The 17,512-nt window shown below is 48.3% G+C and overlaps 1 protein-coding gene across 2 annotated transcripts in view; it reads right to left on the bottom strand.

Annotated features, from left to right (window-relative positions):
• INSR (insulin receptor) overlaps positions 1-17,506 on the bottom strand; it is a 146,565-nt gene extending 129,059 nt beyond the window's left edge. For both annotated transcript variants that reach the window (XM_010828303.1, XM_010828304.1), the window contains exon 1: positions 17,260-17,506. In XM_010828303.1, coding sequence (XP_010826605.1) covers positions 17,260-17,359 — 100 coding nt within the window. In that variant the 5' untranslated portion in view covers positions 17,360-17,506. The remainder of the gene's footprint in view (positions 1-17,259) is intronic.
• Positions 17,507-17,512: the final 6 nt, after the last annotated feature.

Below are 17,512 nucleotides of genomic sequence, written 5' to 3'. Positions count from 1 at the left end.
TCTGATTTCCTTTCCTCCACATACTTATTTAGATCTTTCCCTCCTCCTGTGTTCCTTATACTGGAGTTAACATTCATCAGATGTGAATCCCTCAGACAGCCTCTCCTTGCCAAAACACACACACTCACTCAGTCAGAGGTTGGGAGACACCTTCTAGAGGACTAGGATATCAGTTCCAACACCACACACTCATGCCACCCAAGCCTTGTCTGAGGCTCCCAGCTTCAGTCACATCAACAGCATCTACACACAAAGGTCTGTCTAGACAGGTACCTTGAACCCTTCCAACAGGCTCCATCTGCACCCCACAGATGAGAAAACTCTGAGAGGCAAAGCCAATCAGCCAAGGACCCACCAGTAACATTCAAGGTTGCCAGATTTAGCAAATAAAAATGAAGGACAGGGCTTCCCTGGTGGCTCAGTGGCAAAGAGTCTGCCATCTAATGCACGAGACATGGGTTCCATCCCTGGTACAGGAAGATCCCACATGCCTTGGAGCCGCTAAGCCCCCATGCGCCACAACGATTAAGCCTGTGCTCTAGAGCCCGGGAACTGCAACTACTGAAGCCCGAGCGCCTAGAGCCTGTGCTCTGCAACAAGGGAAGCCACTGCAACGAGAAGCCCTTCAACTGCAACTAGAGAGTAGCCCCTACTCACTGCAACTGGAGAAAAGCCCAAGAGTAATGAAGACCCAGCACAGTCATAGATTAGTTGATTAAAAGTTTAGAAAAAAATGCAGACCGCCCAGTTAAATTTGAATTTCAGATAAGCAAGGAGTACTTTTTAGGTAAGTCTGTCTCATGCAATGTTTGGGACATACTTATCCTTAAAAATTACTCATTGTTTATATTAAATTCAAATTTAATTTGGTGTCCTGTACTATATCCGGCAGTGTACAGCTTAGACTTGGTCACAGGTCTGGGCTTCTCAAGCCTGAGCCTCGTAACTCTATGTTACCTGCACACACACGCACACACACTTCTGAAATTGGTGCAGAGACAAAAACACCATCCTTCCCAAGTTGTGGGAGAAATCGGATATGAACATGCATTCAAAGATTAACCAGCTGTTGAACATCAGGGAAATGTAAATCCAAACCACAGTGAGATACAACTTCACTCCCACCAGGATGGCTCAAATTAAAAAGACAGACAATAACAATAGTTGACACAGAAGCGGAGAAATTAAAACCCTGTACATTACTGGTGGGAATGGAAAATGGCTCAGCTGCCGTTGTGGAAAATAGTCTTGTAACCCCTCAAAAGATTAAGCAAAGAGTTACCATATAACCCAGAAACTTCATTCCTAGATAAAATGAAAACATAGGTCCAACCAGAAATGTGTATACAAATGTCCATAGCATCATTATTTATGATAACCAGCAAGGGAGAAACAAGCCAACACTACACACCCATGAAATGTAGCATGTCCAATACAGAGGAGGATTATTCAACAATAACAGAGGAGGAAACCCTGACACCAGCTACAAAAGGGATGAACCCTGAAAACATGATGCTCAGTGAAGGAAGCCAGTCACAAAAGACCACATGTGGAATGATTCCATTTACATGAAATATCCAGAATAGGCAAATCCATAGAAAGTAGATTAGTGGTTTCAAGGGGTTCGAGAGAGGGAAATGCGGAGTGACAGATAAAGAGTATGGGATTTCTTTGGGAGGACTGATGAAAATGTTCTAAATTGATCACAGTGATGGTTGCCCAATTCTGTGAATGTACTAATGTATGAAGAACTTCTAAATGGTAAACTTTAAATAGGTGAATTGTATGGTATTTAATTAGCTCTCAATAAAGTTGTTGTTTAAAAATTAAATGACTATAACTACCTGGGACAACAAAGAATTGCTTTATTTTTTAATCTCCAATGACTCCAGTGACTTGAGTTAAAGTCCTTAAAGCCATAGTGGTGGTGGCGGTGGTTTAGCTGCTCAGTCGTGTCCGACTCTTTGTTACCCCATGGACTGCAGTCCACCAGGCTCCTCTGTCCATGGGATTTCCCAGGCAAGGACACTGGAGTGGGTTGCCATTTCCTTCTCCTCATTAAAGCCGTATGTGTCCCTATTAGTATAAGACAATAGAGCCATTTACTGCGGGGACAGAAAATACCCAGAGGATGTTAGAAGTGGTGCCAACAATATATGTAGGATCTTGCACTGGTTTTTAATACCTCTGGGTGGGAAACTGAAGGATGCTTCAGGTCCTCAGTAAGTGGCACCTGGTTAACCATCACTCTACACACAGATAGGGAAGGACCAGGGGGATCAGGGGAGGAGGGCAATCCTGGTGACAGCTAACACACTCACTTATGTGAAGCACTTGGTCATGTTCTGGCAGGCACGTTCTCTGTCTCTCTTTTTTAAATTATTTATTTAAGTTTTGGTTACATTCCGTCTTCATTGCTATGCACGGGCTTTTTCTAGTTGCGGTGAGCAGGGGCTACTCTCTAGTTGCAGTGCTCAGGCTTCTCTTTGCGGTGGCTTTTATTGTTGCAGACACAGACTTAGGCTCACGGGCTCAGTAGTTGTGGCTCTGAGGCTCTAAAGCTGGGGCTCTGTAACTGTGGCACTCGAGCTCAGTTGCCCTGTGGCACATGGAATCTTCCCAAACCAGGGATCGGACCCATATTCCCTGCACTGGCAGGCGGATTCTTATCTACTCTACCACCAGGGAAGTCCTCTCTTGATGAATTCTAAAACTAATCCCAGAGGAAGTGGATAAACAAAATGGTCCATGCCCATTTTTGTGATGAGCAAGTCAAGATTCACACAGAATGAGTTGTAAGGGGTAACTGAGATTTCAACCCAGCAATTAAAGGCAAAGTTTATGCTATTACTATGTTACAGTCTATCCACCTCTGTTTTTTCAAAAACATTCCTAATGAAAAAGCAGGTGAATGTGACTTAAATAAGGAAACAATGAAATAATGTCCATGCGGTGACAACCCGGAGGAAACTTGCTAAAGACGGCTTTCTTCGTTCACTCCTGCAGCACCTATCTGCTGCTAAGTCCGACTCTGTGCGACCCCAGAGACAGCAGCCCACCAGGTTTCCCCGTCCCTGGGACTCTCCAGGCAAGAACACTGGAGTGGGTTGCCATTTCCTTTTCCAATGCATGAAAGTGAAAAGCGAAAGGGAAGTCGCTCAGTCATGTCCAACTCTTAGCCACCCCATGGACTGCAGCCTACCAGGCTGAAAACCTGTTTCCACTGTTCCAGGGACTGGAAGTGCTTAAAAGAATAGGATACAGGCTGCCCTGGGTCTCAGAGACTGTAGATGCTATTAACTATTCAAATCAATTGAAGGTATAACTGAGGAGGATATCTCAGTTAGGTAAGGACAGTGTCAAAGGCTAGAAGAAATCATAAAAAAAAACAAGCTACTTGAATAAGCCTGGGACAGTCAAGGAGGGCTTCCTGGAGGAGGTGACACCAGGACTTAAAACCTACACAAACAGAGCAATAAGAATTATTCTGTTCTGCCTACTTCATCGGAAGGTCAAGAGTGACAGCAAGCTACAGCTCATCGCTGTAGGTCACCAGGGTGTGTAGGGTCTATAATAGCCTTATCTGATAGAAACATGATAGAACTTTAAATTTTCTCTAAAAAAGTAAAAAAGAAACACTGAAATTAAATATACTTAATCCAATATATCCAAAAATTTCACTTCCGCATGTAAGCAATACTAAAAAAAAAAAAAAAAACTACAAGATTTTTTTTCACATTATGCCTCCCAAATGCCACGTGTATTATACACTTGCAACATTTCTCAATTTAGATGCTAAATTTTGATCAGAAATACTCAATCAGTATATGCATATTCCACAAAATGAGTCATTGAAAATGTAGGGTTCTTTGTATCCCTCCCAAAAACAGTTGTTCAATAACAGAATCAAGTGTTGATTTCCTGACATTTCAATCAACTAAAGTTAAACAAGACTTTATGTTTCCTTTTTTCACATTTACGTTTCAATGAATTAAAGTTTGTTGTTGTTCAGTCTAAGTCGCATCCGACGGTTTTTGACCCCATGGGCTGCAGCACACTAGGCTTCCCTGTCCTCCACTATCTCCCTGAATTTTCTCAAACTCATGTCTATTGAGTCAGTGATGTCATCCAACCATCTCTTCCTCTGTCGCCCCCTTCTCCTTTTGCCTTCAATCTTTTCTAGCATCAGGGTCTTTTCCAATGAGTTGGCTCTTCGCATCAGGTGGCCAAAGTACTAGAGCTTCAGCATCAGTCCTTCCAATGAATGTTCAAGATTGATTTCCTTTAGGGTTGACTGATTTGATCTCCTTGCAGTCTAAGGGACTCTAAAGAGTCTTCTCCAGCACCACAATTCAAAAGCATCAATTCTTCAGCACTCAGCCCTCATCATGGTCCAACTCTCACATCTATACATCACTACGGGAAAACCACAGCTTTGACTATACAAACTATTAAAGTAAAAATCTATTTGCCCTGGCCACAATTTCAAGAGCACCATGTGGATAGTAGCCACCATATTGGATATGCAACTATAGACTATTTCCATCAAAGCAGACAGTGCTAGTCTTGGAGTTCCCCTCTTGGCCAGAAGAATCTATAATTTTTCAGTTGGAGAGAAGATGGATACAAGAGCCATCTTGGAAAGTGTCCCCTCCCCCTGGTTTTCTTGTCACCATGGAAATGGCAAATAAGTACTGAGGATCTGGGAGGGAGAGGTCTAGAAGATTCTGAAACTTCTTTACAATGCTAAGAGTTATACTTTTTGCTTTCAAGCCTGTACATTCTTCAGACATTCTTCAAATTGCTCCCTGGTGGCCTCTTCCGGGGCCACATGTTCCTCTCTGCATTCTTTCCGGTCTTAACACTGCTTCTTCCAAAATTCAGGAGTCCTAGCCAACAAGTCTTGGGTTCAGGTGTCAGGCCACCACCCACACCAGTTTCAGGGCACACGAGAAACCCAACAGATCTGGGAACTTCCCTAGTGGCCCAGTGGCTAAGACTCCACACTCCCAGTCCAGGGGGCCTGGGTTCCATCCCTGAACAGGGAACTAGATCCCACACATGGCAACTGAGAGTTCACATGCCACAAGTAAAGATCCTGCGTGCCTCAACAAAGATGGAAGACCCTGTGTGGCACAGCTAAGAGCTGGTGCAGCCAAAAATAGATAATTTTTTTAAAGAGAGACAGAGAGAAACCCAACAGATCTGCCCTCCCACTCCAGCGTGGGCACCTGCCAACAGTATGATCCTGAGTCATATATTTAATCTCTGTGTGCCTCAGTTTCCTCATCTATAAATGATGATAATCATGTGATGAAGGGTAGGAAGAATAGAGGAGAACCAGCGTCCGGCCACATACACGCGTCAGTTCTTCACTCCAAGCTACTTGGAACCAATTCCCAGATTTATTCCCTTCAGAAATTATAACTTGGGCACACCGAGGTACCAGATACCCTTATGAGTCTCCACCTGACTGCTTTTAAGTCTGGCTCTTAAAACTGACTTCAGCCAAAACCTAGACAGCATATTAAAAAGCAGAGACATCACTTTGCTGACAAAGGTCTATATCGTCAAAGCTATGGTTTTTCCAGTAGTCATGTACAGATATAAGAGTTGGACCATAAAGAAGGCTGAGTGCTGAAGAATTCATGCTTTTGAATTGTGGTGCTGGAGAAGACTCTTGAGAGTCTCTTGGACTGCAAGGGGATCAAACCAGTCAATCCTAAAGAAAGTCAACCCTGAATATTCACTGGAAGCACTGATGCTAAAGCTGAAGCTCCAATACTCTGTCCATCTCTTGCAGAGAGCTGACTCATTGGAAAAGACCCTGATGCTGGGAAAGATCGAGGGCGGGAGGAAAAGGGGATGACAGAGGATGAGATGGTTGGACATCATCACTGATTCAATGGACATGAACTTGGGCGAACTCCAGGAGATGGTGACAGACAGGGAAGCCTGGTGTGCTGCAGTCCGTGGGATCTCAAAGAATTGAACATGACTTGGCAACTGAACAACAACAACGAAAGTGTGTGAGATGGATTCTTCTGGAAATGGCTGGACACAGAAGGGCAGTAAATACCCTGAGGTGGGAGATGCACAAGACTGGGGTCTGGGCAACAGGCAAACTGTCACCAAGACAGATTTCCTCAAAGAGGAAAGAAACTGAGGCTCGGAAAGAAACATGTCCTCCTCAAGGTCACGAAGCCAGAAGGAGACAGAGCTGGGATTTAAACCCAGCATATTAGTCTACTGTGCCATCCCTAACCAATGACCACAGACCAGGTGGCTTAAACAAGAGGAAATTATTTTCTCCCAATTCTGGAGGCCAGAAGTCCGAGATTAAGATGTCAGCAGAACTGATCCTTTCTGAAGCCTCTCTCCTTGGCTTGTAGACGGCCGTCTTCTCCCTGCATCCTCACTTGCTCTCTGGGTGTGTCTGCGTCCCAATCTCCTCTTATAAAGACATCAGTCTTATCAGCAAATGGGCTTCCCAGGTGGCTCACTGCTAAAGAACCCACCTGCCAGTGCAGGAGATGTGGATTCAATCCCTGGGTCAGGAAGATCCCCTGCAGGAGGAAACAGCAACCCACTCCAGTGTTCTTGCCTGGGAAATCCCGTGGACAGAGGAGCCTGGCTGGCCGCAGTCCATGGGGCCGCAAAGAGAAGGACATGACTGAGCACATGACTTATTAGCTTAGAGGCCACGCTGGTTATCTCATTTTACCTTGACTGCCTCTTTAAAGACCCAATCTCCAAAGACAGTCACATTCTGAGATGTTAGAGGGTTGGGACTTCAGCATGTGAGTTTGTGGGGAAGGACAAAATTCAGCCTATCACACGTAGGTCCTTAGGATTCCCACACCTGTGTCCTTAGCCATTACACAGCATTTCTCAAAATATTCAGTGGAGGGCTTTCCTGGTGGCTCTGTGGTAAAGAATCTGCCTGTCAATGCAGAAGGCACGGGTTCGATCCCTGATCTGGGAAGATCCCACATGCCTCAGAACAAGTAAGCCCATGTGTCACAACCACTGAACCTGTGCTCTAGATCCCGGAAGTCACAACTGCTGAGCCCACGGGCCACAACGGCTAAAGCCCAAGCGCCCTAGAGTCCATGCTTCGCAACAAGAGAAGCCACTGTAATGAGAAGTCTGCACACCGGGACTGGAGAGTACCCTCTGTTTACCAAAACGAGCAAAAAAAGCCCACACAGCAACGAAGACCCAGCACAGCCATAAATAAATAAATAAATATTTTTTAAAATAGAGTATCCCTTCCTTTAATAAAAATTCTCTGTGGACCATCAGAATCACCTGGAGTGATTCTGGGGTCGGGTGGGGGAGAGTGGTGTATGTTAAAATGCAGGTTCTTAGGCCCAGCTCTGGACCAAATGAATCAATGTCTCTAGGAGCCCAGCCTGTGAATCTGCATTTTAAATGAGGCCCCCAAGGATATGTCAGGGATTCACGTAAGACAAACATACCGTCTACCCATCCTGGGTCACCTCTCCAGCCCCACCTGTTCCTCTGAGCACTCTGTTCCAGGATCAATACCATTAGTTGCCTTCTTTGGGGTTGTTGGTTGTTGTTTTGTTTTTTAATTTACTTGGCTCCACCTGGTCTTAGTCGCAGCACATGTGATCTTTAGCTGTGGCATGTAGAATCTAGTTCCTTGATCAAGGATCGAACCTGGGACCCCTGCATTGGGAAGTCAGAGTCTTAACCACTGGACCACCAGAGAAGTCCCTCCTCGTTCTGAGGCTACAGTCCTACTGGTTTAGGACTGCCCTCTCATGACCTCATTTAACCTTAATTACCTCCTAAAAGCTCTATCTCCAAATACAGCCACATTGAGGAGTTAAAGTTTCAACCCATGAATGGGGAGCGGGGAGGTAGCAATTCAGACCACAACAGTTCTTTTCCCCTCCTTTCCAGGACCTGCCCACTCCGGGATAGACTGCTTCCTACTTTAGACAAACATGTACCAAGCCCTTCTCCGACCCACACTTAGAGTACGGTTTCATTTACCGTGTAGTCAGCGTTTCACTAGAACGCACCTCCACTGGGCAGACCAATGTCTGTGGGGACCCAGAAAGATACACCCAGTCTGTGCTGAAAGGGAAGGCGAATGGGGTGGGTGATGAAGCCAGAGAGGGGAGGAAGGAGGCCTCTGACCCAGTTCCTTGAGGAAAAAGTAGGAATCCATGGGTGAAAAGAAGGAAGAGAGGTCCTTGGGGAACAGGAAGCAAACGCAAGCGCATAAAGAAGAGAGAACCCCAAGGAAGTGCAGTCATGAAGTCAGGGAGTTGAGACCACATGCTGCCCAGCTAAGGCCAGGCTCAACTGCCAGGGGGATGGGCTGATTGAGCTGGCAGCTGTAGTCGGACCGAAGCAGCAAGTGGAAAAATCTCTCTGGTAGTAGGGCAGAGAAGGTACTGGACAGGGCACTCTGGAACCACCTCTATGGCTTGGCCTAGGGGGCCTGTCATGGGGTGGGTGCAAAAGGAAACAGACAAGACCACAGAGTCATCTAAGGAACCAGCATCAACAGGGACTCGGTCCCCAGGGAGGTGGGGTGGGGGTGGGGGGTGAGGCACCATTGTTTGATGAACCTGGAGAGGGCCAGATAGAACCAGTGGCAAGGACAGCAGGCTCAGACTGGGGTACAGTGAGTCTGTGGGGGCCTTGGGGATGCTCTGGGATGTGGATCCAGCGGGTGATGGAAAGATGTAGACCCGGAGCTTGGGGAGAGGGGTGGATGCAGGCAGAAGTGATGGCAGTATGTGCTAAAATCAAGAGGATAAAAGGATGGAAGGGGTATGGGAGGTCTGGAGAGCACAGTATTTAAGACCAGGGAACCAGAGAGAGGACCAAAGACCCACAGTCACCCTGACACCCATATCTCCCACAAGCTTCTCTGAAAGCTCCAGAACAGCTAGGCTAATCCCTCCAGTCAGTTCCATACCTCTGTATAGACCACCCCAAGGACATCACCCATCAAACCACAAGGTTACAAGGGGCTTCCATGCCATTTCAAGAGTCCTACCTCCTCATGTGTACAGATGATGCCACAAAAGACACTGGACAAAAATACCAAGAGAAGTCTTGGAACTTTTCTTGGAATCAGCCTGGCAATGCAGGGGACACAGGTTTGATCCCTGGTCCGGGATGATCCCACGTGCCGTGGAGCAACTACTGAACCCAAGTGTTGCAACTGCAGAAGCTTGCACACCCTAGAGCCTGTGCTCCGCAACTAGAGAAGCCGCTTCGATGAGAAGCCAGCGCAGGGCAACTAGTGAGTAGCCCACATGCAACGATGAAGACCCAGTGCAGTCAAAAATAAATTACAAAGTTTTAAACAAGAAAACCAAGAGAAGACTTGTAAGAACAATAACAAAAAAAAAGTAGCAGATGTCTTCAATACCATGTAACTGGATATAATTAGGAAGAAACGTCTCGGTGAGAATTTATCCATTTTCTAATCTCCTGCAAGGAAACCAGATCCATGGTTGAAAACAGATTAGCAACAAGAAGTCACAGAAAGGCCATCAGAAAACAAGGGGAGCCCTGCTTTCTTTATCCATTTGTGTCCAACCACTACCTTTTCCCGCACTCTTAATAAACACAGTTTTTTGAAAGTACCTATGTTTTCCACCTTCTCACAAAGGCATGGGAGAGAAGCAAGCACCTCCTGTTAACAGCCTGGTCTTCCTGAACATGAAACAGAAGGTACCCTCTCAACCTGATGGGACACCATCCCCTGAATGAATCGAAAGAAAGGCTCTGATTTGACATCAAATTTTAATCCTCATCAGTCTGCCTCGAACTCCACCTGGAACTCATATCCAGTCTGCACTGGGCAACACAGAACGAATCTCACTCTGCTGGAAACAAAATAGGTTTCTAGAAGCCCCGACAGCCACTGGGGAATGGCTCAGCACCAGGGTCAGCAGAACACAGGAGGACCTCCCTGCTCCTTGAAACAACAGCTAGGGGCTCTCTGCCATCTCTCATCTCTCAAGGGTTTCCCAGGTGACTCAGTGGTAAAGACTCCACCTGCCAATGCAGGAGACGTGGGTTTGATCCCTGGGTCAGGAAGATCCCCTGGAGGAGGAAATGGCAACCCACTTCAGTATTCTTGCCTGGGAAATCCCACGGACAGAGGAGCCTAGTGGGCTACAGTCCATGGGGTTGCAAAGAGTGGGACACGATGGAGAGACTGAACAAATGTGCACATATATAGACCTGAATTACTTTGCTGTACACCAGAAACTAACACAACATTGTGAACCAAGTATACGTCAATTAAAAAAATTTTTAAGGATGTTTGTCTTAATCCTTGGGGATTTATGAATCCACACCAGGAGAGATGCGACAAGAAGGCAAGATGTCACCTTATTCGATCTGAGCTGGAACATGCCTGTCAGATGATCCCAATTTTTTGCCACTTGTGCCTCCTGGTGCATGTCCAGGAATAACAATTAAAGCTCTGAGTATTTATTTTGGAATTACAAATGTGCTTTACTGTGCTTAGTCACTCAGTCGTGTCTGACTCTTTGCGACCCCATGGACTGCAGCCTGCCAGGCTCCTCTATCCATGGAGATTCTCCAGACAAGAATACTGGAGTGGGTTGCCATTCCCTCCTCCAGGGGATGTTCCCAATTCAGGGATCAAACCCAGGTCTCCCACACTGCAGGTGGATTCTTTATCATCTGAGCCACCGGGGATGCCAAATAAATTTTCACAAATAGGTGAATTCACAAATATGGAATCCAGAAAAAATGAGTATCTTATGAGTAATGAAGTTTTCAAGCTTAAGACTATTGATCCAATATAAGATACTTATTAAAAATATTTATTCATTTATTTGGCTGCCCTGGGTCTTAATTGTGGCTTTAAGTCCCTGACCAGGGATCAAACCCAGGCCCTTTGCCTTGGGAATATGAAGTCTTAGCCACTGGGCCACCAGGGAAGTCGCAGGAATTAAGACACTTTTAAAAGTCTAGGGAAAACTGCTAAGTCACTTCAGTCATGTCCAACTCTGTGCGACCCCATAGACGGCAGCCCACCAGGCTCCCCCGTCCCTGGGATTCTCCAGGCAAGAACGCTGGAGTGGGTTGCCATTTCCTTCTCCAATGCATGAAAGTGAAAAGTGAAAGTGAAGTCACTCAGTTGTGTCCGACTCTTAGCAACCCCATGGACTGCAGCCTACCAGGCTCCTCCACCCATGGGATTTTCCAGGCAAGAGTACTGGAGTGGGTTGCCATTGCCTTCTCTGTTGAATGTCTCTAAAGGCAGCCATTTAAAATAAAATCTTCTTTAAAGAAAGTGAAAGTGAAGTCGCTCAGTCGTGTCCGACTCTTTGCGACCCCATGGACTGTAGCCCACCAGGCTCCTCCATCCATGGAAATTTCTAGGCAGGAGTACTGGAGTGGGTTGCCATTTAGGGATGCAAAATGTTGCCAGGGGTTTGAGGTAGGGATGGCATAACAATAAAGGGGTGGCTAGAAGGAGTTTGCGGAGAAGGCAATGGCACCCCATTGCCCCAACTCTCCAGGGTTCTTGCCTGGAGAGTCCCAGGGACAGGGGAGCCTGGTGGGCTGCCGTCTATGGGGTCGCACAGAGTTGGACACGACTGAAGCGACTTAGCAGGAGAAGGAGTTTGGGTGGTGGTAGATGGGACACTTCTGTGTCCTAACTGTGGGGACAGCTACACAATTCTATGCAGGGATTAAAATGCAAAAACTGTACGCACCAAAAAGTCAGATTTACTGTACCACCATTTTTATAATAAAAATATTTAAAGATCCACACCAAACAGGGACTTCCCTGGAGGTCCACTGGTTAAGAATCTGCCTTCCAATGCAGGGGATGCAGATTTGATCCCTGGTTGGGAGAACTAAGGTCCCACATGCTGCTGGGCAGCTAAGCCCATGTGCCACAGCTACTGAAACCCCCGGCTCTAGAGCCCGTATGCCACAACTAGAGAGAAGCCCGTGCACCACAACTAAGACCTGAAGCAGTCAAATAAATAAATAAATATTTAAATCAAAAAGATACACACCAAAATAGGACACACACCTATGTATATGTATATATGTGTGCGTGTGTGCATGTACAACCTCAGTCATGTCTGACTCTTTGTGACCCCAGGGAACTGAACCTGCCAGGCTCCTCTGTCCATGGGATTATCTAGGCACGAATACTGGAGTAGGTTACCATTTCCTTCTCCAGGGCATCTTCCCGACCCAGGGATCAAACCTGTGTCTCCTGCATCGGCAGGTGCGTTCTTTGCCACTGAGCCACTGGGAAGCCCAAACACAGCGTAGTCATCTCCCAAGACAGAAATACAATGGTTTTAGGGACAAAACGGAACTTTTATTGTTCCCCCCTCTAAACTTGTGCAATTTTTCTTTTGCAATGAGAATGCAGTTATTATTTTAATTTAAAAACCATAAGTATGATCCAATCGCAAAACATAAAGCGAGTCACTCCCACTGTGTTCTTCATAGAAATTTACATAAGGGGTTCTCAAGAGGTCCCCACAAGTGGTATCTCCCAGCAGATACCACTTTCTCTTGGCACTAGAGACAGGGCTGATAGCACAGAGTCCTCACTTGATGCCAAGAAGATGGTTTAAACAAATAAACCCAAAGATCTCTCACACACACACACCCAAAGAAGGAACATCACTGTTATTTTCTCACCATCAGAACCCATACATTCAGCACAGCAAATGATATCAGTTTCTTTAATCAGGCTTGCTCTGTAAAGGGAAAAACACAGTGTTTTTCCTGAGCGTTTCATTTAACTTGATTCATTCAAAGTCGAACCAGGACCACACAAGCTATGAGGCATGTCATAACGATCCTCGAGGAGTTTGTTCTAAATCCAAAGTCGGCAAACTTTCTCTGGAAAGGGCCCAAGTGTAAATATTGTTGGAAGCCACGCGATCGCAACCGTTCAACTCTGCCCTTACAGCACGAAAGCAGTGATAGAGGACGCCTGAGCCAACGGGCATGGCGGCTTGCCAATAAAACTTTATTTACAAAAACAGGCGTGGGCGGGCAGGGTTTGACCCCTGTTCTAAAGACTTTGACCACATATAAATTAACAAGTGAGCGTGAGAGAGAGAGTCAGAGTAGGGAATGGCCGTCGATGCAGACCAAGATAATAAGCCCAGAAAAGGAGCAGAGGAAAAGAAGAGAGAGAATGGGAGGAGCCAGGTACAGGTGAAAACTCACCAGGAGAGGGAAAGCAAAACCCAGAGAAGTCAGCTGGGGTGAGGCTGCCATTGGTAGGTGAGGAACGACTTTTGCTAGCACCATGGGCAAAGCAACAGAGACACAAGCCAGATGCTGTGGGCAGAGCAGTGGGTTAAAAGTGAGAGAGCAAGGGTGATGAGTGCCCATCAGCAGTTGGGGGAGGCTTGACAGAGGAAGGCAAAAGGTGGGTGGTGGGTAGCGGGACCCTGGGGAGTATTGAGGCTGAAAAGAACAAGGCTCCCAGGCAGATGGAGATCCCTGAACAGAGAGGAGAGAGGAGGGGACCTAAGTGGATAAGTGTCCTGCATACTAAGTCACTTCAGTCGTGTCTGACTCTTTATGACCCCATCGACTGCAGCTTGCCAGTGTCTTCTGTCCAGGAGATTTCCCAGGCAAGCATACTGGAGCAGGTTGCCATGCCTTCCTCCAGGGGATCTTCCTGATCCAGGGATTGAACCCACATCTCATGTGTCTCCTGCACTGGCAGGTAGGTTCTTTACCACTAGCACCAAAAGCAGTGGTTCTCAATCAGAGGACAGTTGGTGGTGTCTGGAGACACATTTTAGTGGTCATGACTTGGAGAGGGGCATTGCTACTGGTCAGAGACCACAGACAGTGAGCAACATCTTAAGATACACAAGACAACCCCCTGCAACCAAGAACTATCCTGCAACCAAGAACTATCCAACCTCATAGATCAAGAGCATGGAAATTGAGAAGGTCTATTCTAGCCAAAAAATAAAGGATGTCAACGAGGAAGTGGAGTGAGGTGGGGTCCCTCGGGGTGAGGCTCGCCCCCAGTGACCTCTATGAATGAGCAGGGCAGGGTCGAGAGGCAGGTCACTAAGAGGGAAGCAAAGACTAGGAAGAACCTCAGAGAACTGACCCAGAGAGCAGAAGTTCTGCTCTGAGGGTCCCGGAGTGCACCGGAGAACCCACAAGAGACACACTAGATTCCACCTTCGAGATGTAAGGGGGATCCAAAAGCAACAACTAGCACCTCAACTCATCAATTCACTGCCCCCGCCAAGATTCAGTTTCCACTATAATTAATCCCACTTTGCCTTCATTCTCTGACTTTGCAGTGCTCCTGGGTCATCTCGGGCCAGAGTGGGTCAACCCAAGGAGACATGGGAGGGAAAACCACTGCCCAGTTCAGCCAAGCCACAGAGACTCCACAGGGGGGATGAAATGGGCTGGCACATCCCACGTGACATTGAGGAGAGAGTCCTCAGTCCTTCAAAATCCCACTGATCTCCCTCGACCCCACCCCCACCCCAGACAGAATGCCACACTGCTTGCTGCTGGAGATTAACCAACGATCCGGAAAGTTCCTTACCCCACCCCAAACCTCTGAAGGGCATCACATGTCATTTATTCGAGAGTATTTTGTTAACCTTTACACCACAGGGGTTAGGGCGGGGAGGCTCAGAGTCCCAAGAAGAACCTTCTGTTAAGAAACCTTTTATTAACAAACCGGGCTTCTCATCTCAGCACTGCCACCTCATCCAAGTTCCTCACCTTCGAAATGGAGGATAAACCTTACTTCAGAGGGCTGTGGCGAGGATTAATCGAGATTATCAATGCAGAGTGTGTAGAATAGCGCCTGCGGAGCCTTTGCTTATATTTGTGGCAGTTAGGTTTTATCTGGAGAATAAAGGAGCCATGACTTGGACTCCTGGGGAGAACAGGAAGGATAGGAGTTGAATCTAGAACAAATATTTAGGACTTCCCTGGTGATCCAAGGGTGACAAATCCGCCTGCCAACGCTGAGGACAGGGGTTCGACCTCTGGTGTGGGAAGATCCCGTGTGCTGCAGAGCAGCTAAGCCCGAGGGCCACAGCTGCTGAGCCTGTGCTCTAGGGCCAGGGACCCACAACTATTGAGCACACGTGCCACAACTACTGAAGCCCGCGTACCCTAGAGCCTGGTCTCCACAACAAGAGAAGCCACCGGAATGAGAAGCCCATGCACAGCAACTAGAGAGTAGCCTCGATCCTCACACCCAGAGAAAAGCCCAGCACAGCAATGAAGACCCAGCACAGTCAAAATAAATTTATCAAACATCTACTAGGTGTCAGGGGCTGCTCTAGACTCTGGAACTGTGGCAGTGAACAAAAGAAACATAAGCCTCTCCCTCGTGGAAACTATAAACATGTAAGAAGTAGTAAATCCATCCACTGACCCCTGAAAGTGAAAGTCGTTCAGTCGTATCGGACTCTTTGGGACCCCATGGACTGTAGCCCACCAGGCTCTGTCCATGAGATTCTCCAGGCAAGAATACTGGAGTGGATAGCCATTCCCCTCTCCAGGGGACCTTCCCGATCCAGGGATCAAACCCAGGTTCCTACAGGCAGATTCTTTACCATCTGAGCCACCAGAAAAGCCAGCCCAGGCACAAATCCACTATTAATTACTAAAGCTACCAGGAACAGAGGAGCAAGGAATCGCATACATATACAGGTGTGCACGCACACACAGACACACATGGGCATGGACGTGCAAAGCCTGATACAGATCTAACAGCTGGTCTGGGTTTCTGTTTTTTTTTAAACAAGAGCCTAAATCCACTGCTACCTTTCCTTGGAGGAGCACCCACTGTATACCAGGCACTCAGTGCTTGGAGACTCGCCTAATTGGCAAAGGTGCTCCACAAACCCGGTTTGTCAACTCCAGAGCCCCCACATGCTTTCTCGTGCATCCCCACTCACTGACAGGCAACTCAGGAACTTCTGCTCCTTCCCTGCCTGACCCCTTCCTCATCGGGACTGATTTCCTTTTATGGAGAAATCTGAAGAAGTAACCCAACACATATTTTGAAAGCAGGGCCTCCGCCATCATGGTGGGAAACCCCAGTTATATTCTCTTCAAGGATTTTCCATCCTTGACCTGCAGCCAGAAAGACCTGCTGTCAAGCCCAAGGAAAATGCTGGGACTTGCCCCTCTCCCCATACCAGGGAGCTGCTAGCCCAGGGACACTCATGAGGGAGACTTGAGGAGGGAGACTTGAGAAGGCAGAGGGGACGGGGTGCTGGGCTGACCACAGGTTAGAGACCTGCCCAGCCGACAGGTAAAAGGGTGGAGGAGGGAGGTTACCAGGGGTTCCTGGGGCATGGGCAGCTGGGCAGAGCCCTGGGCCCTGGCACCACCAGAGAGGTTTGTCTTCTCTCTAGCTCTGATTCTGGGGCAAGTGAATTCTGTGTCCTTCCTGAGCCTCAGTTTACTCCTCTATGAAATGGCCCAACAGCAGTATCAGCCTCCACGGGCTGCGGCAGAGATCCAGAGAGATAAGACCGGCCAGCCCGAGGCATCTGGCGACACTAGCTATAATAATCATAAAAGCCGACACTACTGCTACTACAGCTGCGCTGTTGCCAAGGGCTAGAGCTTGCCTCCGACATCTGGAAACAGAATTCCAGAGTATAAACATGGAACTGAAGTCAGGGGTAGCCGTGGGTCTAGATACCAGAAAGAAAGGGGCGGGTTCTACACTTCCTCGGCCCCTGGGGTAGCGTCACCAAGCTGCTGGGATCCCAACGGACCACCCTGCCTTCAGTCAGTCACCCTCGATTCTCACTCCAAACCGTCTGTGCCCGGGGCATTTGGCTGTCCGAGAGTGTCCGATGACCCTACTTCTCGGAGGCGACCCAGAGAGGACGTGTGTCCCGTCTCTGGAGCCAGGTGGTGGGCTCGGAGAGGCCCAGACACGGGGGTTTGAGGAGCGCTCTCGGGAGAGGCGCCCGCAGAAGGGCGGGCACTAGGGCAAGGTTCCTGCAGCCCAGGGCCGCATGCGGGTCTTGGAGCCGCTAGCCCAGGCGGGCAAAGGCCAAGGTCAGCGGCTTCCCGCCCCCCGCGAGGCCGGAGAAACCGTCCGGGCCACCAGCCCTCCGACGGAGGACTGCACTCCGTCCACAACGGGGGGTGGTTCCATTTTGGCAAAGGGTACACTCCCCAGCTGCGCGGCTTCCCGCCCACTCCGGGACCCCCCAGACTCACCTTCTCCAGGGTACAGGTGGCCCGCGGCGCCCACCAGCAGCGCGGCGACGACCACCATCAGCAGCACGGCTGCCGCCCCCCTCCCGCCCCCGGCGCCCATGGCTGCGGGAGCGCGGAGTGCCGAAGGATCAGAGCGCGAGGCGCTGGCTGGCGGGGTGCATGCTACGAAGCGGCCGCCCCAGAGGGGCTGGGGGTCGCGCGTCCTTCTCTTCCACGCGGGCCGCCCAAGGTCCCGCAGCCTGCGCCTGGGAGG

The sequence above is a fragment of the Bison bison genome, unplaced genomic scaffold (genome assembly GCF_000754665.1).
Source record: "Bison bison bison isolate TAMUID 2011002044 unplaced genomic scaffold, Bison_UMD1.0 scf7180017864492, whole genome shotgun sequence".
Taxonomy (NCBI): domain Eukaryota; kingdom Metazoa; phylum Chordata; class Mammalia; order Artiodactyla; family Bovidae; genus Bison; species Bison bison.
The sequence above is the reverse complement of the archived record's forward strand: the minus strand, read 5'-3'. Positions and strand labels throughout refer to the sequence as shown.